Source organism: Gymnodraco acuticeps, unplaced genomic scaffold (genome assembly GCF_902827175.1).
Source record: "Gymnodraco acuticeps unplaced genomic scaffold, fGymAcu1.1, whole genome shotgun sequence".
Classification (NCBI taxonomy): Eukaryota; Metazoa; Chordata; class Actinopteri; order Perciformes; family Bathydraconidae; genus Gymnodraco; species Gymnodraco acuticeps.
Genome location: NW_022991123.1, coordinates 1,184,069 through 1,206,262, shown reverse-complemented (window position 1 = coordinate 1,206,262; position 22,194 = coordinate 1,184,069). Strand labels below are relative to the sequence as shown.

Here is a 22,194-nt window from a genome sequence, read left to right as displayed (position 1 = left end):
ACGGATAGGGAGTTGGGACCATTTTAATAGTTTACGAATAAGGGAGTTTTTTAGACTGGTACTTCCTGGTCTGGATTTGGCTAACAGAGCAACATCAATAATGTATTACTGACACATGCACCCGATTATTATTTTCTTACTTACGGTATATATATATAAAACACAATTGTAGGTATTAAAGCGTAGCACCGGATGTAATCTTCAGTCCCCCCGGATGCGTCGTCCTGCGTCACTCAAAGCAGAGACCGCCGTTCGACCACAACGGGAATGAGCCATGATGGGGCAGTAACTAATGTCGTGTTTTTACTAACGGTATAGGACATGTACTGATAGAAGTGGACTTATATCGAATTTCGCAGGAACGGTACACTATTCCAAGATACAATAATGTCTGCCGACGATTTTCAGACGAAATACTCCTCCGTCATGGAGGGTATGCTAAAGGGTGCAATCGCAGAGACTACGAAACTTTTCGAAACTATGGTCGACGAGCTGAAGGTCGAAATATCCAAGATGAAAGCGGAGAACGAGGAACTCAAAACAAGATGCTGGCAGTTTGAGATTGAAAGAAATCAACGAACTGTTTTTATCGTTTCCGGAGAAAGTGAGCCTCCTCCAGGGCCCAGCGACGGCTCTGAGAAACGTGATCAAGCTATTCAATGCGGTGAGTTGTGATGCATTACTATCCACAACAAGCATGGCTTTCCTAACTAACATACTTTTCTGTTAGTGCCACAAGTAGGTGGTTCTGTTGAATACTTAAACAGCCCATGGCTATTGACGTATAAAGTATCTTAGCCTAACGTAGTTATTTCTAAGGAATGGGGTTTAAAATATGAGGGAAACCATACAATGCTATTTCCGCTAACGGCTTTGTAACCGGATGTACCAACAGCAATATTGGCCTGTAACATTATGTAACATTAACATTATACAGCACTAAGATGCTAACATTATACATTGTATAATCAGTAGGCCTACCATTTTGACTTCTTTATTTAATCACAATTCACATAACGTAGAGTTTAATAAGGTTGTAATTAGGGATGCTCCGATCGGCCGCCGATCGCTACCGGCCGATATTCACTTTATGCGATATCACATGACGTAAAATACATGACACAAGCTCGCCAAAATGGTTTCACCAGTCTGGCAATATTTGAAGGTGTCCGAAAAAGACAGAAATCCTGCAGCTCCACCCGCTGTGACGGACCGGTGAGTGGAGCAAAACACACACTAAGAGTTAGACCTAACACACTTAGCTATGTTATCTACCTCTGGAACAAGCTAAACTAGTTATACATATATTTATTCTTCACTGTCGGGTCACTCATTACTTTATCAGTGAGCTGCATGAGACGGACAGGGAGGCGTGTGGTGCAGTGGGTTGTGCGTTGGTGTTCGGAACAGGGGGTCACAGGTTCAAACCCCACTGCAGTCAGCATGTCGTTGTGTCCCTGGGCAATACACTTCGCCCCAAATTGCTCCTGTGGGGATTGCCCACAGTATTGAGTATGTATGTAAGTCGCTTTGGATAAAAGCCTCTAACAATTGACATGTAATGGACTCTTTTCCTCTCAGGAGAGAGGAAAAGAGAGCGCTTCCGCTCATTTCTTCCGTGTTATTATCCAAAGTTAATGCACACTTGAATAATGTACTTAATTTGAATGTAATAATTATGTTGGTTGTTGTTTGTGGAAGCTCCAGTGAATGAGCCCCATTAACTGAGTTTTAAACATCACTTTAAATCAGGGGTGGGGAACCTTTTTCCTCTCAAGGGCCATTTCAATTTTTTCAACATCCTCCGAGGGCCGCACAAATTATTGACCTCTGCTTAAAAATCACAGCCCATTTCATTTGGCCTTTCTTTCATGCTGTGCAAATAAAAAGCAACCTCTTAATCCAGATATATTGCCATGACTCGCGCATGCATGTACGTGCACGGTTGTGGCATGATCACCAAACAGAAAGATATGGACACAAGATGTGTGCAAATTAGGGCTATATTCGAATATTCGTTCGTTGGCCAACTATTCGGGTTTCAATTTAATTATTCGGATATTCGTTTTTGTTTTTTGTTTCAATTTATTTAAAAATTTTTCCTAAATGTATGCTATCAATAAAGGCGAATTGCCATATTCTTATACTATATTTATACTTTTGAATTGCACTGTTAAAATGCGGAAATATATACAATCTCAGCCTGTGCTCCTGACATCGCGTTCATTCACAAACGCAAACGGCTCGCTTCACCTCGTTTCACACACCTGAACACAAAATGCCGAAGACTTCAGCTGTGTGGGACCATTTTAAATTGGACGACGGTAAGAAGAAGGCAGTGTGCTGTGTGCCAAATATGCGACAAGAAACTGGCCGGTGGCACAACAACTCTGAAAAGTCACCGGATGCTGTAAATACTAGCCTAGCTTAGCTGTTGTCAAGTTGCCGTGATGAAGCTGCTTTATCCGCCGTTTAAACAGTAACGTTACACATGATAAAATCGTGCACTTACTTTACTTGGAAAATAGTTGCAAGCAAGAAACCAAATTGTTTTTTGTATTAGTTTTTCAATTTGATCCGAATAGTGAAAATAATAAGAGCAATGTGGGAACATCTGGGGCTAAGGCAATTATTGGCATACAGTTTGTTTATTTATTTTTCGTTCTTCATTTATTTAAATACTGTTTACTGTATCGGTAACAAGTGTTACCCTGTTAGGCCTATGTTATTAAAAGTATTGTTGTTATAATATGAAATATGTGTTTTGTATCTTCAGGTTGTAAAACGTTATAGACGGAATTTGGAACCAGATTTGGTTCCCGGGCGCTGCGCTGCAGCTGGGTTAAATGCAGAGGACACATTTAGTTTTAATGTATGCGAGTACTGAGACAATAAATACATATACATCGTAATAGTAGACCTATGCTCTTTCTGCGCTTCTGCTGTGTCTCGGAGCGTGTTATGACATTTAAAAAAAAAAAAAAAAAAATCTCTCCGCACCGGATATTCGGTAGTAATCAGCAGCGAATATTGGAATATCCGGTGCGGAGAGATTTTTTATTTTTTTTTAACCCGAAAAATGGTATTCGGGACAGCCCTAGTGCAAATGTATTTAGTTTCCTATCCATGTGGACATGATTTAAGTGTGGGGGGGGGGGGTTGTGGTTCACTGGTTGTGGAAAAAGCTTCTTATATTCGTTAGCTAGCCAGATGCTAATAACAACAAAGTTATTGACTTTATGATCAGGATGACAGATGAACAGATCGCCACTGGGCTTTCAACTAAAGACACAGCCACGCAAAAACTGCAGCATGTGTACGGACCGGTACAGACTTATGGGTACTGCCATTTTTTGAAGTCCCGGAGCGGCGTTCTGGTGCTCTCCGTCAGAATTGCACCCCCGTCAGACGAGACATATACCACGTGATGACACGTTAGGCTCGTGTTGTGTTCAAGGACCATGACCGTTGCCAGGAAAAACAGGCACTCGCTTGTTTAACTATTTTGCGGTCTAGATTTCTTTAATTTTTTTCTTTTTTGCGTGTGTTTATAAATTACCTCGAGGGCCATACCAAATGCTCTCGCGGGCCGTATACGGCCCGGGGGCCGGAGGTTCCCCACCCCTGCTTTAAATGGAAGATCCCCATAGCCCCCCACTCTATCGGATCGGCGATCAGTATCGGTCGATACTGATTCAGGCGATCAGCCCCAAAATTGGCGATCGGAGCATCCCTAGTTGTAATGGAAAAATATTAAAATCTCTACATGACACATTATAAAGAATGCTAATTGTCCCTAAAAAAACTGTTCGTAGGATATGATCATACTATGTAGCCATTTGTCTAAAAATGTTGACCATGCCAATTGTTATGTGGTCAGTATTGTTACGTTACAAAATACTACGCAGACAGCGATAGCTGGGAGATCGATCACTTTATTTGCTAAACTATGTGGTACTATTAAATCCACGTATATTACACATCACATCAGTGAGGCCTGATAAATTAAACCAGGATACATTCTTTACCACCAAACTGGATCTAAACGCAGCTGCCTGTGTGCGCTTGATAAATACTATTTATTATAGGCTATGCTTCTTATTAGCTACATGGCCCTAACGTGTAAAGTTATACAAGCATTTGTACCAGTGCTTTTCACAAGTAGACTCTTGCAGGCCAGAGTAGCTGGAGTGATTCAACAACAACAAAAATACATATCTGAGAAGTGATCAGGACGAACAGAAAGAGGAAAAGGAAAAGAGAGTACACTGAAGAGACCAGGAGGAAGCCAGGAGGAGATGAAGACATTAGTGAAGAAGAAGAAATGTATGTGAGGAATAAAGATGAAGTATCAGAAAGAGGGCCAGCGGCAGGGATCAGGAGGCAGATGAAACTCCAGCTGGACCACATGGTATGTTTGTATTCTCCTTACATATTCCATTACAGCAGCACAATCTAGCGGCTCTTAGTATTGACACATATTTATTGAAATGTGTTGCTGCACAGGTCACCTTTAGCTCTCTGAAGAGATGGGTGATGTCATTTGTGTACTTAATTATAACTAAGTGCTTTTACTGTACTTACAGTAAACAGAATTCTAGGGTATCATGAGTATTTTCTGCTGTTTTATACTATATTTTAGTTTGTTTGTCTGAACACCTTGTTTCTCTTGTGCATTACACTTGTGTTAGGGCATGATTTAACAATAAATAGGTTAGACAGTATCAAATACCACTCACTGTCCGCCCTCCCATGCCACCCTGGCATGACCTCTTGCCCCCCCTTTGCCACCCCATGTAAAATGTTCTAGAACCGCCACTGATTAAAGTAATAACTCAATATTAATTTGTATTGGATTTAATATTTAAAGTAAATCAACAGTGCTGTATAAAATCATAATGACACAATTTGATTTAAAGTGGACCTACTATGCGATATTAGAAAAATATATTTTAGGGCCATACCTATTCAAAACATGTCTGTGACATTTTTTGCTTAAATACCAAACCAGGGCTCGACATTAAGGACTGCCCGATGGCCCTGGGCCATCTAGTATTTAGCTCGGGCAATGAAACCTCACCTGCTGGTTGCCCGATCGGGCAATCTATTATGCCAGTATCATGCAGCTCGCGGATCCAGTAATGATGAGTGACCCGACAGTAAAACTAAACATATCTATAACTAGTTTAGGTAGTTTGAGATGTAACTAAAATAGCTACGTGTAGGGATGTCCCGATCACCTTTTTTTGCTCCCGATCCGATTCCGATCATTTGATTTTGACAATCTGCCGATACCGATTTTTCCCGATCCGATCTTTATGCAATTCATTAAGAGAACAAAAAGGTAACGGATAACAGCTGGTCATCCAACGCGATGAATTCAGCTATCTTGGCTGTTATTTGTTTGGCCTTTTCACTGTTCTGGGGCAGTTTCTGAAAGTGTTGGTTGTTTCAGTGCCGTTACCTGAGTGGCCGCTGTGTACTCGTCGTGTTGTTGTTGGTGTTTGTTTCTCAGGTGGCGTGTTAGATTGGTCGTGTTGAACGTAGCTCTGTTCTTTCCACCACGCGGAACCTCCGCCTTGCAAACATTCCATCTGGCTGTTACACTGCCTTCGCTTTCAATTTTATAATACTTCCAAACTCCTGACATTTTCTCTGTCCCGACTCCCGAGTCACCAGCTGAACGTAGCCTCTCGTTAGCTTACTGCTACTATTAGACACTGCGCCCTGCCCACTCTGTTGCCAGATTTGAGAGAAATAAGCAACCAGGTCTGAAAACAAGCCCAAAAGAAGCAACACATACATGATGTTGTGTAATTTTAAACCAAAACTAAGTCCTCAGGATGACTTTAAGACGTGAACATGGTCATTTTTGTTTTGTAACATTAAATAAAATAATAGCTACGTGTGATATTCTAACCTGAAGTGTGTTTTGTCCGCTAACCGCTGCATGTGATCATGCAGAGCTGCGCGTCGACTCGTCAGCAGCAGCTGATCTCTCTCTCCCGTCAGATTAGACTTCACTCGCGTTTATGTCCATATCGATCAGATCCAGCTAGTTCTAGCTAATGATATGACTACCTGCTTATTAAAAGACACCTACACAATAAGTGTCGCTATGCAACTGGGTGAGGCCACAAAGTATAGCGCAGCATTATGTATTTGTTTACATGCCCACCGGAACCCAGAGGCATTACCAACAGATCAACGAACAATCAACCCATACAGGACATCTCTTTCTCCACATTAAGTGTTAGACATTATAATTGACTATTCTTGTCTGTCACATAAGTGGCGCAACTGAAGCGGTATTGCGCTAAAGGGAAATTATTTTGACCGAAGAGATTTAGATTTGCCGGCTAACGGGAACTCTGACGTCGCCATTTTGTGTGCTTCGCGGATGCGCTCGGCTCCTCTCGACTGCTGCTCGGGTCTGCTCGGTCAGCTTCCGGATGAGGAGGCATTCGTTCGACCAACTTACAGTAGATAACATTACAAAAATTTTTAACAGGGGCCATACTAGTGTAAATAATGTTTGTTTTGGCATTAATAACTGAATGTAATGTTTTCTACTTTTTTACATCTGGGAAGGCATTTGCCTTCATCAGATGGAAAGTGTCTTGACCAACAACTTAAGTGTTTCTTATAGCTATGCAGGGCATGCAAGCGAGCAAACGCAAACAAACAAGTGAAATGAAGAATAAAATTGAAATTGTACAATATAATATTGTGGTGGTTCATCTTATAATTCAGTCTAGAGAATGCACCAAATAGCATCTAAGACCTGCACAAATCTAATTTTTTTAGGGGGACGGAGGCCCCCCCAAACCCTGCGTGCGTCATTTCGTCCGCGCGCATTTTTCAGGGCAATCTCTATTGGGCTCAGGGCCATCTGTAAATTAGCTTAGATGGCCCCTTAATGCAAACTTAATGTCATGCACTGCAAACAGATCACCCATTGTAGCCATGCCTCATACGGCTCATACCCCTCTTTTGCAGCCCTGTTAGAGAAACGTGGATTTTGGGTCCTTAGCTAAAAAAATTTTAAAAAAAGGAGGCGGAGCTAATGCCTGATCAGAATTCTACCGGAGATAAAGTTAAATTCTGCTGTGATAAAATGCCATCCTGTTCTATACCACATCAAGGATTATTTATGAAACAGTATGGAGCTCAAATGCCCTTTTTTATTATATATATATTAGGGCTGTCAAACGATTACAATTTTTAATCAGATTAATCACAGCTTAAAAATTAATTAATCATGATTAATCACCATTCGAACTATGTCCAAAATATGCCATTTATTTATGTATATTGTTGTGGGAATGGAAAGATAAATGAAAGAAGGCGGATATATCCATTTAACATACAGTATCTATGTTTATTATAACATTTTTCTGCGTGTCAAAATGAAAGACAACCCACACACCTATCAATCAAACCGTGGGGTCTTAATTCATTACGTGTTGATTTCTATCTCCACAGTATTGATTAGGTCTCAGATTTCCATAACATACTTCAGGAAAGTCGACAGAGGGGGGGGGGCGGCTAGTGGAGTACTTCGTGACCACAGAGTGTGAACGTTGTGATCAGCTGTTTTAGCGCAGTTCTCCAGTGAAGGGGGGGGGGGAGTCTCCCTCCGCAGCCGGTTGGCGTAGTTTTGGCACAATTCCGTTGTACAGACCGACGTTAACAGCAGCCCTGTCTGTGCACACGGAGATCGACTCTGTCGTCCGGTGATCTAACCGCCTTCTGGAAAAGCTTCACAAGTACGTCGGTACGCAAATGCGCTTTGTGACACAAGTGACGGTACGCATTTCAGATTACGCACATAACCTGCGTACCAGTTATGTACACCCCTGTACTACAGCAAAAGTATTCTCCGTCGGGACTTCCTGCAACAACACCATGCCGTTATCAAAGATGTTCTATTGAGAAGACGATCACTACGTGACAAAAGTTTTCAAAACCGTGGCTACTGAAATCAATCTTACTAACTGCTGTCTGTGCAATTTACTCCGCGAGTTGGCAGACTTTATTTTGCTTACTTTAACATCATTTTTCATGGTGGGGCTAAGCCATTACTTGGTATGGGTGTAGCCTACCCCAGCTATACCCTGGCGCTGCCACTGGTGGCACGTATGGGGCAGGCCTTTCTGCACATGCGTTAAATATTTTAACGCAATTAATTCAAAAAATTAATTACCGTCGTTAACGCGATAATTTTGACAGCACTAATGTATATATATATATATATATATATAATATAAGAAATCAAAAAGTGCATTTTGCATGATAGGTCCCCTTTAAAACGCTGCGTCAAAACAGTTAGCCAAGATAGCATTGTATCATACGGCTCATACCCCTTTTTTGCAGCCCTGTTAGAGAAACGTGGATTTTGGGTCCTTAGCTAAAAAAAAAAAAGGAGGTGGAGCTAATGCCTGATCAGAATTCTACCGGAGATAAAGTTAAATTCTGCTGTGATAAAATGCCATCCTGTTCTCTACCACATCAAGGATTATTTCTGAAACAGTTTGGAGCACAAATGCCCCTTTTTATTATATATATATATATATATATATATATATTAGGGCTGTCAGTCGATTAAAATATTTAATCGCATGATTGTCCATGATTAATCGCACATTTTTTATCTGTTCTAAATGTACCTTAGAGGAATATTTTTCAAGTTTTTAATACTCTTATCAACATATGAGTGGACAAATATGCTTTATGCAAATGTTTATCATTTGAACAATGACAAATATTCTCATGAATATTAAACACAACAACCTCTGAACATTACAAATATTCACCTCAATTCAACCTGGAACCTCTCTCATTCAATATTACAATAGTGTGTGTGTTGTGTGCAACTCAAGGCATATGCTCGAACGGGAGCTGCCTGGACGCTGCAATCAAGTTACGTGCACTATCCGTGCCGAGTGTGCTGACTTCTCGTACAATGTCCCACTGCCTGGCTGCCTGCATAAAGTCAAGTGCTTGGCGCAGTTGTCGGCGAAATGTCGCTCCTCTGTTTTCATTTAAACAGCTCCTTATATCCGTTAGCGCAGCTAGCTAGCACCAGATGCTAACAACAACAATGCACGTAAGGTCTCTCTCTCGCTCGCTCACGCCACACATACACACGCCCTCCCGGTCCTCCCAATAGCCAGTTGGTGCCTGCCGGTGAGCGTGGAAGTGTGGTCTGCCACAAGCGGGCGGCAGGAGCGGGGCTGTCAGCATCAGCTTGTAGATGGTATTTTAAAGTCGATGCGCTCTGAAACTACGGGGCGGCCGAGAAAAAAAAAATACACATGCGTTAATCGCGTTAAAATAATTAGTGGCGTTAATTTTTTTTTGCGTTAACTTGACAGCCCATATATATATATATATAAGACATCAAAAAGTGCATTTTACATGATAGGTCCCCCTTTAAAACGCTGCGTCAAAGCAGTTAGCCAAGATAGCATTGTATGGTTTCTCTTCTATTTTAGAGCCCAATCTAATAGTAATGAAGACCTGCCCTGGAATGCCAGTTTAAAACAACTATTTCTTGATAGAACATGAAAAGGTCACCACAAAAGACAATAGTAGTGTTTGACTTATATACTATATATGGAAAATCTGTCGTTATCGCGATATCAACATTCACTGTATATGTATCGCGTATAAGACTGCAATTCATGTTCCATGCATTTACTCTCTGCAATTTCTTAATGTCTGCATAGGCTACAGCTGGGGGCTATGTTGGCACTGAATCTGCAGAAAGTAGAGATGTCCCGATCACGTGATCGGGGATCGGAGCCGATCACGTGATTTTTAAAAGATCGGAATCGGGAGAAAAAGATCGGGGATCGGGAATCCTTAAAAAAAATATTTTATTTAATGTTACAAAACAAAAATGACCATGTTCACGTCTTAAAGTCATCCTGAGGCCTTAGTTTGGGTTTAAAATTACACAACATCATGTGTTGCTTCTTTTGGGCTTGTTTTCAGACCTGGTTGCTTATTTCTCTCAAATCTGGCAACAGAGTGGGCGCAGTGTCTAATAGTAGCAGCAGTAAGCTAACGAGAGGCTACGTTCAGCTGGTGACTTGGGAGTCGGGACAGAGCAAATGTCAGGAGTTTGGAAGTATTATAAAATTGAAAGCGAAGGCAGTGTAACAGCCAGATGCAATGTTTGCAAGAAGGAGGTTCCGCGTGGTGGAAAGAACAGAGCTACGTTCAACACGACCAATCTAATACGATTGTTTGTTTTTTCATTTTTTCCCCCGTTTAAAAAAAAAAATAGAATTTATTGAAATCTCCAATATCAACGTAAGAGCTTGTGCCTCTTCGGGGGGTGCTAACACTTAACCATAAACGTTATCGTTTACTTTCTCCGTCTTTATATGTAGATATTATTTTTCTCCGTTAATCTCCGTCACGTTGTTTCCAAAGCAACAACAACTTCCTGTCAACAGCGCTACCTCTCCTTCAAAATAAAAGCATGTCCACAAATAGGAAGCCAAGACAAATTACACTTAAGACATATACAACCGCAACGAAAGTAACCAACACAATGCAATATCCTTTTCAATTTCAAAGAACACAAATTGGGTTACATTAACAAATAACTATAAAACAACAATACTGTAGAATAACAAAAAATAAGTGGTTTGCTGCTGATTACTATTGAATTGTGTTACTCCAGTAAGATGGAAATATAATACTTTGTTTATTCATGTTATGTTAAGCTGCTGTTGTTCATTGCATTAATACTAGACTAGTTAGTCTTAAGGCTAGAATTCTGCACTAAGCCACATTTTTATTTTATTATTTGTGACTGAATGTGAACTTGTGAAGCTAGTCAAGCTACCTCTTTCCAGTAGAGTTATTTTTGTTTTGTTACTGCACTATCTGCACTCAATTTGTTTACATGGTTATTTTGTGGTGGACCACTGATAAGCTTTATTTTGTTTTGATCCAATGCTGCACAACTGAACTGATCCAATGCTGCTGTGAAAAAAAGAAGCTATATCCATGTTGGATAGAATGGATAGTTGGGTACTGTCATTTAAATAAAAAAATAACCTTAAGGGACAACTTGAATGCTTTTTTTTCTCTTAATGCATTGCATGAAGATCGGATCGGGAAAAATCGGTATTGGCAGATTGTCAAAATCAAATGATCGGGAGCAAAAAAAGGTGATCGGGACATCCCTAGCAGAAAGACATTCACACTTTATTTTTAAGTATTTGTTTATCACAAGTGATATTTTCATCGCGATATTCAACAGTGTTATCACATGTTTTATTTTTAATACAACTTAAAGGGGACCTATCATGCAAAATGCACTTTTTAATGTCTTTTATACATAAATATGTGTAAATAAAACCCTTTCTCTTTTCCTCCATACCCAAATCTTTTAAAAACGGGGGTACAACGGAGCTGATCCAGATTTTCGTCCGATATGACGCAATATCGAAAATGTGGACCCACGGCATCAGAAACAATGCCCGACTGTTTTGGACGTAATATGGTCGGTGTTCAGTGTTTCCCCCAGGACGGAGTCATAGCAGCGGTGCTAAGGCACGTGGGCCCAGCATAATGTGAACATTGGTGTGTGCAAGTGCGAAGTGCACCCCGCCAATTTGTTTCTATGTGTCTGCCAGCACAAGAAAGGCTCTTGAGGCCTAGTACCAGGGCCGGTTCTAGCCAATTTGCTGCCCCATGCGAGATTTTATATATAAAGAATAAATGAAAAATCTCTACAAACGACAAATACACTACAAAAACAGAAACTTATTGACGTAGGTAATATACGTCAAAATGGCTTCAAATGTATTTAGTATTGTATGAACATGTTTGAATTGGGGGGTGGACGTCACATCCTCTAGGGGGGTCCGGGGGTCTTCCCCCCCGCGAAGATTTTTTTGAACATTTTAAAGTCAGATGCTTCAATATGATGCACTTTGAGCACATAATTACTAGAGACCTGATCTAGGGGGTACAACTCTAAAACACCCATTTGAAAAAGATCGGTTTACATTTTAATAATCAAATAAGTATATGAACATAACCAATAACCTACCATAGCCAATAACAAATACATGTCACTTATTTTATTTTTGTTCATTCATATCTTATTTTACCTAGTTAATATTTATTTATGCATATTTTTGTAAATCTCCAACTTAAAACAATATTTTTGGTTTACTGTCCTATAGTATACATTGGAATGATTTCAAACCTGTTTTTATTTATCCTAATAATTATAAAGGACTGCCTTGGAAATATGTGTTTACATAATTGGTGGTCAAAACGTTTGAGACCCACTGAGATGACTTAGACTAAAATTAACTATCTAAACACTCAGAGTCCTTTACCTCACTGAGCCTCTCAGTCTATCTACTTCTTATATCCGTTAGCGCAGCTAGCACCAGATTCTAATAACAACAGCGCCGGTACCGGTGTGCCCTCTCTCGCTCGCTCCCACGCTCGCACTTTGGCTGTGAGCTGCGGGCGCCTGATAAGCCAACATCCCCCACTTTCATCACTTACAGCGCCCATCGTACAGGGCAAATTAAAAGTGTAACCGGGGTGTAAAGGGTGTTACATTTACTTAATTATGAATGTTGTTACATTAAGGTCAAAAATTAGGATGAGCGGCAATGGTAAAAAAAAAAAAAAAAATCCCCTCCCAGAGCTACCAGCGCAGCGCCCCCCAGATCTGGCGCCCTAGGCGACCGCCTATACCAAAAATCGGCCCTGCCTATTACATACAGTGGCAATGTCTCAAGATTTTGCAAAAAATACACCTTTATTGAACATACAGTAACACAAATACTACAAATCCACATAACAAACAATCAAAAATGAAAAAGGGTCGCCACTTATTATTTATTTTTTTGGGTACCTGGCTGGTGCCCCCTTGCAGCGGCGCACATATTTCAGCAGCGGCGCACATATTTCAGCAGCGGCGCACATATTTCAGCAGCGGCGCACATATTTCAGCAGCGGCGCTGCGCGGCCACTATTTGTATATAGGAGAAACACTGGTGTTTACATTAGCATCGCTAACACTCAGAGCTAACCTGTACTGGAGAGCATGTGTGTGAAGAAGCTGGATATAAAAAGGAACACACCTTGTGGTATAACCGGCAAGAGAGAAAGCCTTTGAGCTCCATACTGTTTCATAAATAATCCTTGATAATCCATGATATGGCTTTCACGTTTCATCACGGCAGTATTTAGTTTAGACAGTGGCTGCCGGTTCCCGCAAGAGCTCAGCACCCTCCTTTTTTATTTTTTATCGCTTTATACCCAAAATCAGCACTTTTGAAATAGAGGGATATGAGGCATGGCTAGAATGGGTGATCTGTTCAAATATTTTTAGCAAAACACTTCATAGGCATGTTTTTTATACATCTGAGACCTATGCTATTGCCTAAAAATAGCATGATAGGTGCACTTTAACTTAATCTCAGATAGAATTCTGATCATACATTAGCTCTGCCTCCTCCTCTTTTTTTTTCTCTAACAGGGCTGGAATAGAGGGATATGAGGGATTTCTAAAATGCATGATCTGTTTGTATTTTGAGCAAAACACATCATAGACATGTTTTTATATATCCGAGACCCATAATATATGCCTTTGAAAATAGCATGATAGGTGCACTTTAACATTTGTTTTTCTTTATGTTGCATGTGTCAGAAATAAAGACTTGTAATGCAAAAAGTGCCACATTATGGTAGGTATGAAGGAAAACACAAATAATAAATACAGAGCCCTGAGTACAGGCATTATGGAGAAGGAGTAGCATTTCGGAAACCGGCACATCACCTTTTCAGAATTTCGGCATCAACATAGTACGAAAGTATTTGTTGACGTGACACTATTACTTACAAGCATAAAACTCAAACTATCTAAGAATATGTAGAACCATGTACATAACACAGATGGAGGGGAAATTGAGCATAAACAATTTGGTAGGTTGGATCAGTATTTAGGGGTTTTCCAGTGTTACACATTTTGATATAATTTTTGAAAGTTTCAGGATGTAAGCCACAGAAATAATGAATTGTCCTATTTTCTGTGTGTTTATTTGTACAGATATTGTTCCTTCCCGAATTATGCTGGTGGAGCAATGTCCACCTGTGAATCATCAGGAGATTGAGAACACTCTGCACGACCACAACTATGAGGGAACTACTCAAATGGCCTTTATAGTTGTCAAACAGGAGGTGTGTTTGTATTAAAAAAAAATCAAAAATGTTTTTTTTTCATCTATGTTGTCTTGTTGAAATTAAAAAAGTAATTCCTCTGCCGCAGGATTCCTATGATTCTAAGTCGCATTCCGTCGTTAAGCAAGAGGAAGTGGAGCAAATGGTTGTCTGCGGGCAAGTTTCAGGTGATCAACCAGGTAATGAGTTAAAACTAACTGTTATTTTCTTAACTAGTTTGAAAGATTGCCAGAATGTGTCAAGGTTTGCTCCTTACCATTCTCCCTTTATTCTTCTAATGTTTCCTCTAAAATGTCTCTTTCACTGATAGATTCACCCCAGGCCTCTGCTTGTGCAACTGAAATTGGAGGGCGTCTCGTTAACCAGGAAAGTTCAACTGGAGAAATGCCCACGCCCCAAGAAGAGACCCCAGTAGCCCTAGAACAACCCTGTTTGGGAAGTAATGGTGGTCTACAAGGAGCTCAGAACCAATTGCCTGAATTGGTGACTTCAATAGTCTTCTCACTTGCTTCCATAAACAACAACATAGAAGAAGATTCTGAAGTAAGTCAAAACATATCAGCAACGCAGGGAGAACTCGTAAAAACTGGAAAGCCCCAATCGGTGGTTGCTCATAATGAATCAGAGGTTGAACCTCTTCAAGAAGAGCAACCATTAGTGGTCAACGTACAATGTCCAAAGGAGAGCAAAATAACAGTAAATGAACAGGCTGATGTTACTCCTAAAACTACAGGGAAACAAATACGTGCACCACGTAAACAACTCAATAAAGGAAAAGCATTTGAAGAATCAAAAAGTGGCGACGCTGAGGGTAGTTCCCAGCCTGAGTTGCCAGTGCCACGTAGAAGAGGACGGCCGCCAAAGCAAGCCAAAAATCAGCAACAGCCTATGAAAGAAAATGGTTCTCCGACTTTTTCAGTACCATCTGTAGGTACAAGATGTTCCTCTAGAAAGGGTAAAACCTCTAAACCTCAACAACTCTCCATGGAAAATGAAAAAATATTGATTCAAACTCCATCCACTGAATCTTTATCTTCAATTGAAACATTAAACCCTCCTGAAGATCAGCCCAGAGAACGTTGTAGCTCTGTAACTCTTCAGGATGCAATGCTATTAGTTGAAGCTATGAATCAGTCAACAGTGGATGTGGCAGCACCCGCTAAGACCCAGAGTGCTTCTCTTGTGGGCATCCTACAAACTGTGGACGAGGTCGCAGCAGAGCAACAGACACCACCGCTTTCTGTTGAAACATGTAAAGCTGCATGCAAGCTGGCTGTTACCGAGCTCTCCACAAAGGACCAATCGACAATAGAGAAACACAATGACTCTCCTGTGAATTCTGATATAACTCCGACCAATGAGCTTCAGTCCAACATCAACTTTGTCCTACCAAAACAACAACATAAAGTAATTCCATCTAAACCTACTATATCTTCAATTCCCTTAACACATGTTGAGGTTCAAAGCATTATGCGGGCACTTCAACAGCAATCTTCTGCTTCTCCGGTAACATCAGTAGCAACCAGCAAAAGGATCAAGTCAGTCTCTCGTAAAATAATTGCCATACCAAGATCATTATCCTTCTTAAAACCTCCTAAAATAGGAGCACCATCTCCCTCCCAGCCTCCTACTGTTGTGTCAACAGTTGTTGCTGCACAGAAGAAGAGTATACTTCCAGACTCCTTAACTGCCGGCTTGCTTCTCGGAACCCCTTTTAAAGCCTCTCTTCCTCAGACAACAGTAGACCCTGCGTCCGTGAAATTGGTTTCTGCTGACCCTTCACAGTCAACCACAACCGCAAAAGACTCATTGTCAGGGCCAACACAACAACCTCAAGTCACAATAATAATTCCAAGAGAAGTGTCAAGGCTGCTTCATTCACAGACCATCATTCCGAAAACCAAGCAAGATACAGCCAAATCAGATGCTCTTGTTACACTGTCATCGCCCAATTTGATTTCACCTTCACATGAGTTAAGGATTATTGTGAATCCACAAATTGCTTCAGAGGAAGACACCAACGTGTTGTTTCAAAACAAGAGTGAAACATCGGAACCTATTTTAGAATATCCCCAACAAATAGACTCCGTTTCTGAGCTAATAAAAGCACCTACAGAAAACATTCCCAGTTTAAACGCATCAGAGGAGCCAGTGCCTACCTCTGTGCCTCCAGTGATAATGCAAACTGTTGCACAGAAACTCTCTGCCGTGGTCAGATTAACCAGGCTCTCATTTCCAATATCAGCCAAAGAAGCAGTGAAAGTCTCTAGACTGCCTACAGATGGATCTTCTGAAAACTTGAAGGAAGGTATCACAAAAGAGAAACCATCATCTGTGGTTATGTCAACGAAGCCATCAAAGACGCTTGTGTCATCCACTGAGTTATGTCCTGGATTAAAAGAAACTCCTGTTCTTCTGCCTGTGAATATCTCTCAGATGGCAGAAAAGCCCAAAGGTATTCAAGAGAAGGCATCATTATCCTCTGAAGGCAGAACACCTTCCGAGGTGTCAACACCAGACTTTGAGAACTCAACATTGGCCCCCAACACAACACCTACAGAAAATAAATCATCGGCTGACATCATGCATCTAACTCCAATCGCCACCGAGGACATGTCAACTCCTCATTCATGGATGACTAAAGCCCAGTTCCTTGCACAGCTGGCAGTGACACCTGTTACGAAAGACCCAACAAAGGTATGTTAAGAGTTATCACTCGTTTGTCGGTTTATCAAATCCATTGTCTCAAGGATAAAGTACTATTACTAATTCTACATGTTCGGAAGAACGCCTTCCATGGGAAATAATAATTAACCAGACTGTAATGGTGTTGATTGTTTGGGCATCAGTCTGTCATAATAATTTAATTATTGACCTGTCTTCAGACATATGGTCATGATCTCATTCATTTTCCTGTTATCTACTCATTGTGCAATATATTATAATCACATCAATAATTTTTACCTTATCGACTTACTGTACAATCTGATCATATGACCTCAATCATTGTTATATTAACAAGTAATTTAACGATATATGGATACAACCTTGATCATTTTTTGCGCCGTATTTGTATATGTCAATTAGAGATCGACCGATATGGCTTTTTCAAGACCGATACCGATTATTAGTAATCAAGGAGACCAATAACCGATATTTGGAACCGATATACAGTTGCAGTAAAATCAGAAAATCTTGGTGTCAAAATGTAGAATAATAGAACTTCTATGAAATGCCTTTTTACATTTAATGAACTTTTCAACATCTTAAAACTGGTTTCCTCTCTGTGACCCTGAGTAAAGTAAAGGAAGTAAAAATAAAATAAAAACTACTAAAACCTGTTCTGAACTTCTGATATTTGAGTCTCACTCATTTAGTAGTCCCAATTCAGCAGCACCAGATTGTGGTGCAGAAAGCAGAGTTGCTGCGAGGCTCCACTAGCAGCACGTCACAGTTTCTCCGCTGTGAGACGCTACCCGCCCCCCCTGTCCCTTTGTAACTGGGAAACTGATAGAATTGGATCATTAGATCGTGGTGTTTTTGCAACTTCGGCATAGGGGATTGGGATGTTTATTGAATTTCGGCTTTCAACTGATTTATCTTCGAAACACCGCTCACTGCTGCTGCTTGCCTCTGTCTGTGTCTGCGTTCTTCGCACCTGCCTGTAATCTAAGAAGGTCCCGCCTCTCTGGCTGGCTGCAGCCCGGAAAATCTTCAGTGTTGATTGACACTTCAGTAATAGCCTATCAGATAGCGCTGTGGGCGGGACATTGCTCGTGAACAGTGGTGACTGCAGCCAGAGAAACGGCCGCATCAGAGCCAAAGTCGTATCGGCAATTTGATTTTAAAAAAGCCGATACCGATAATCTATAAAATGCGGAATATCGGCCTCGATAATCGGTCGACCCCTAATGTGAATGACAAATATGTTCCAAGCACCCATGAAAAAGAAAATCTGGGCTGGGCTAAGCCCCCAATGTTTCAAGGTCCTAACTACGCCCCTTGTATTACTTGTGAAATGTTGGGTGTGAATGGTAACATTGGTGTTTATTCACTGGCCTGAAATGTTCCTCACAATGGCCTTGGATGTTTAAGGAGCACCTTAATATATTTCTTGGCTACTCTTGCAACTTTTTGCTAAATTTCTTTCTTTATCTTTCCTTTTTATTATAGGCTTCCTCTGAGGACTCCCTGGATGCCACAGCTTCCTCTGAAGACACCATAATTGGTGACAAGAAAAGGTTCCACAAAAAATCTATTTTGGACAAGCTCCAAAGTCATCTCAAAACTCGCTTGCAAACTCAAAGATCTAAAATTAATCCATGCAAAGAAACAGAAACCAGCGCTATAAGGCCTATAAATCTTAGATCAAAAAATGACAGTCCAGCCAATAAAAACACAACAAAAAAATCAATTTTCCTGATGCCAAAAGACTCAGGATTGGTTAAAGATGTTACATCTCCAGCCAGGAAATCTGTTTACCCTGTTCCTTGTATTCCCAGGAGATCTGGACAATCTGGAGCTAGTGTTGGATCCAAGAGGACTTTTAGTGATCCACTGGTCAGTTCTAAGAGGTTTAAGGCTACTAGAGAGTCCACTCCTTTGACTCGCCGGTCTACAGGGGTAGATGTTGGCTCCACAACTAAAAAATCCACTTCTCTGAGTCCTAGGATGTCTAGCTTTACTAAACAAAGTGCTAGCTCTAAAACGGATAAATCAACTTCCATGGGTCCTAGAAAATCTATATCAATTAAAGAAAGTGCTAGCCCTAAAAACAGAAAATCAACTTCTGTCAGCCCTAGGAAGTCTAGCTTAAGTAAACAAAGTGCTAGCTCTAAAACGGATAAATCCACTTCCATGGGTCCTAAAAAATCTATCTCAATGAAAGAAAGTGCTAGCCCTAAAATCAGAAAATCAACTTCTGTCAGCCCTAGGAAGTCTAGCTTAAGTAAACAAAGTGCTAGCTCTAAAACGGATAAATCCACTTCCCTGAGTCCTAGAAAATCTATCTCAATTAAAGAAAGTGCTACCCCTAAAAAGACAAGATCCACTTCTGCAAGTCCTATAAAGGGTAGCTCACCTAATGAAAGTGTTGGCTCAAAAAAGACTGACAGCATTTCTGTGCGTCCTGGGAGGATTAGTTCAACTAGAGATGGCGCTAGCAATAAAAGTTCTGAAACCACTTCTGTGGACCCAAAGAGGACTACTTTAAATAAAACTGGCACTAGCCCTCAAATTATCTTGAAGGAGTCGCCTTCTTTCTGCCGTAGAAAATGTACCTTACCTAAAGATGTTACTACCAGTGCACAGATTCAAGGGGAAACCAATTCCTTCAGTCCTGGGTATAAAATAACTATAACAGACGAGGCTAGTACTAAAGAGGTTAAGTTGAACCCTGGTTCCCCAAGTATTAGGTGGCCTAAATTGGCTAAAGGTTGTGTCAGTCCTAGAAAGACAAGGGAATCTACTCCTGCAAAAAAAAAAAGATTAAGTCCAGATGTTACTGGTCCTAAAAAAAAATTAAGAGTGGTGAATGCCAACAAGTTGGCTAAAGCAGCAAAAGCCAAAACAATGGCAAAAATTAGAAGTTCCAGTCAATCCAAGTTGCAGAATGGAGCTAAAACAAGCCAGTCAGCAGAGAACAGTGACACTGGGAAAAGAATTACAGCTAAAGCCACCTGGACTCCTCCCAGATTATCAGACGAAAAAACACCTCCTGCTGTGGAGAAGAAAGAGACAAAATCACCCAAATCCCAGAATCAACCGCTAGTTTTCCCTCCAAGTGTTTCTCTCTTCCCTATACCTGTCAGAGGACCTACTGTTATGTCACCATTACAGCCTTTATCAGTCATTGGTAGGCGTCTGCTCAAGAACCAGTGTGGGCAGTGCGGCCGTGTCCTCAGCAGCGTTGCAGCCCTAGAAAGCCATGTTCGTCTCCACACTGGGCACCGACCCTTCTCGTGCACGCTCTGTGGGAAGGGCTTCCCAGACTCGAAATGTCTCAAACGCCATGCACGGGTTCACCGCAATGGTAGGATCCATGTCTGCCCACAGTGCGGGAAGGGATTTGTCTATAGTTTCGGCCTCACCAAACACCTCAAGATGGTGCACAGGAGGATCAAGCCTTTTGTTTGCCAGATCTGCAACAAAGGGTTCTTCACAAAACGAGATGTGGAAGCCCACCTACGGATGCACACTGGAGAGAAACCATTTCATTGCAACCTCTGTGAAAAGAAATTTGCAAGGAGGGTAGAACTTAATATGCATTTAAGGTGGCATAATGGGGAGAAGAGACACTGGTGTTCATACTGTGGGAAAGGATTTCTAGACTCCAATAACCTGAAAAGGCATAAGTATATTCACACAGGGGAGAAACCACATGCCTGTCCTCACTGTGATAAGTGTTTCAAGCAGTCAGGCCACCTGAAAAAGCATGTCAAAAATGTTCATAAAATCCCATGAGAGATGGACATCCAATATGCCACCCTTTTCTTCTGAGGATGTTATTGGCTTTAAGAAGGCTTCAATATCACTTCATTTAAGGAGATAAGCTCTTTTACATTCTTACCAAGAGTTCATTTGAGTTTAGTTAAAAATATTTCAACAAATAATTTCCTTTCAATTTTGTGAAAGTACAAGTGATATCATCCTTACTTGCAAGCTCACATTAAAACATTGGGGCTGCATTCGAAATAACATACTTTATTCATGAATCCGCTATGCAAAGGATTGTGGCTGAGAATAGCCAGAGAAGCATTGCTGCAAAAGCAACTGGACATTTTTAAAAACCTTAATTTTAAGTATTCTCACAGCAGATATGTTCAAATCGCTTGATGTTGTAATATCACTTGATTTTTTTTAAAATTATTTATTCATTTTTCTTATTTTAATTGCTAGCAAACATAAAATTACGGAACTATTACATAAAGACTGGTTTTCCATTTTCTTTGTGAACATTTTGTAAATACCAAAAAAGGCAATTGTAAGTATTTTATCTGCTAGATTTTGATTCTTTATATTGTTTCTTTCTTTTATTGCCTTGATTTTGACGACTGTTACAAAAAAAAATCGATATGGGTTAACATTGTACTGCTTGGGCAATAATGTAACACCTACGACAACAATTTAAAATTGTGCTTTCACACTGGACAAGAAACCAATGAAGCCATCCCTGAAAAAGACAATGAATGTACGGCCATTGTTTTTATACAGCTCGGTATGACCACACATATTTCTCTTGAGGTGAAACGATTTATTTTTTCAAATGTTCTGTATGGTCTTAACACGCCAAAAGAGGATGTGTCCATTTCCCACAAACATCAGAGCACTGTAACACGACTTAAGCGTTTATCTCTGTCCATTAGAGTCTAAACAAAACTTTTTCTTTCAAGTGTTTCAAACATTGTTTACGAAAAAATACTGATTTAATGTCGTATTTTTGCGGAATTCTCCTTTTTTGATTTTCTTATATTGCCATTGTGTCGCACACTGTTTTATTTTACAAGGGACAGATTTCATGTTACATCTTTTGTACATGTATTTTTCTGCCTGCATTACATTTTCTGAAAGTGGATACTACCCCTTGAACAACTCCCTGACAACAATGGCCAGCCTTCCTTTGAGAATTCTAAACCTTTAGTTTTAATTCATTTGATTACTATGTATATTTCCTTGGTGTGTTGTTTTTTGTGTCATTGAGAAAGCAGATAATAAATATAGGTGTCATACTAAACTGCTCCTTTGCCCTTTTTTTGTCTGAATGAATGTGACTTTTTTTTTTAAAAAAATCAATATGGCCGATGCATGACAATGGTATAATTCTACAATGGGAACGTTTCCCTTTTAAATCGTTCGAAAAAACATGTCAAATTAATAAATACTTTATCCACAATTCATTTGGTAATTTTCACTTTTCCATAGGTACAAAAGAGTAGGCCAACTTGTAATTCTTAATTTTGGCAAGGA

At 40.4% G+C, this 22,194-nt stretch overlaps 1 protein-coding gene across 1 annotated transcript; it reads left to right on the top strand.

Annotated features, from left to right (window-relative positions):
- The first annotated feature begins 108 nt into the window (after positions 1–108).
- Positions 109–21,961, top strand: LOC117560247 (sal-like protein 1). Its single transcript, XM_034237099.1, has 5 exons — positions 109–664; positions 14,099–14,229; positions 14,318–14,408; positions 14,540–16,926; positions 18,403–21,961. The coding sequence occupies exons 1-5, from the start codon at positions 388–390 to the stop codon at positions 20,689–20,691; spliced, it is 5,175 nt and encodes a 1,724-aa protein (XP_034092990.1). The 5' UTR covers positions 109–387; the 3' UTR covers positions 20,692–21,961.
- Positions 21,962–22,194: the final 233 nt, after the last annotated feature.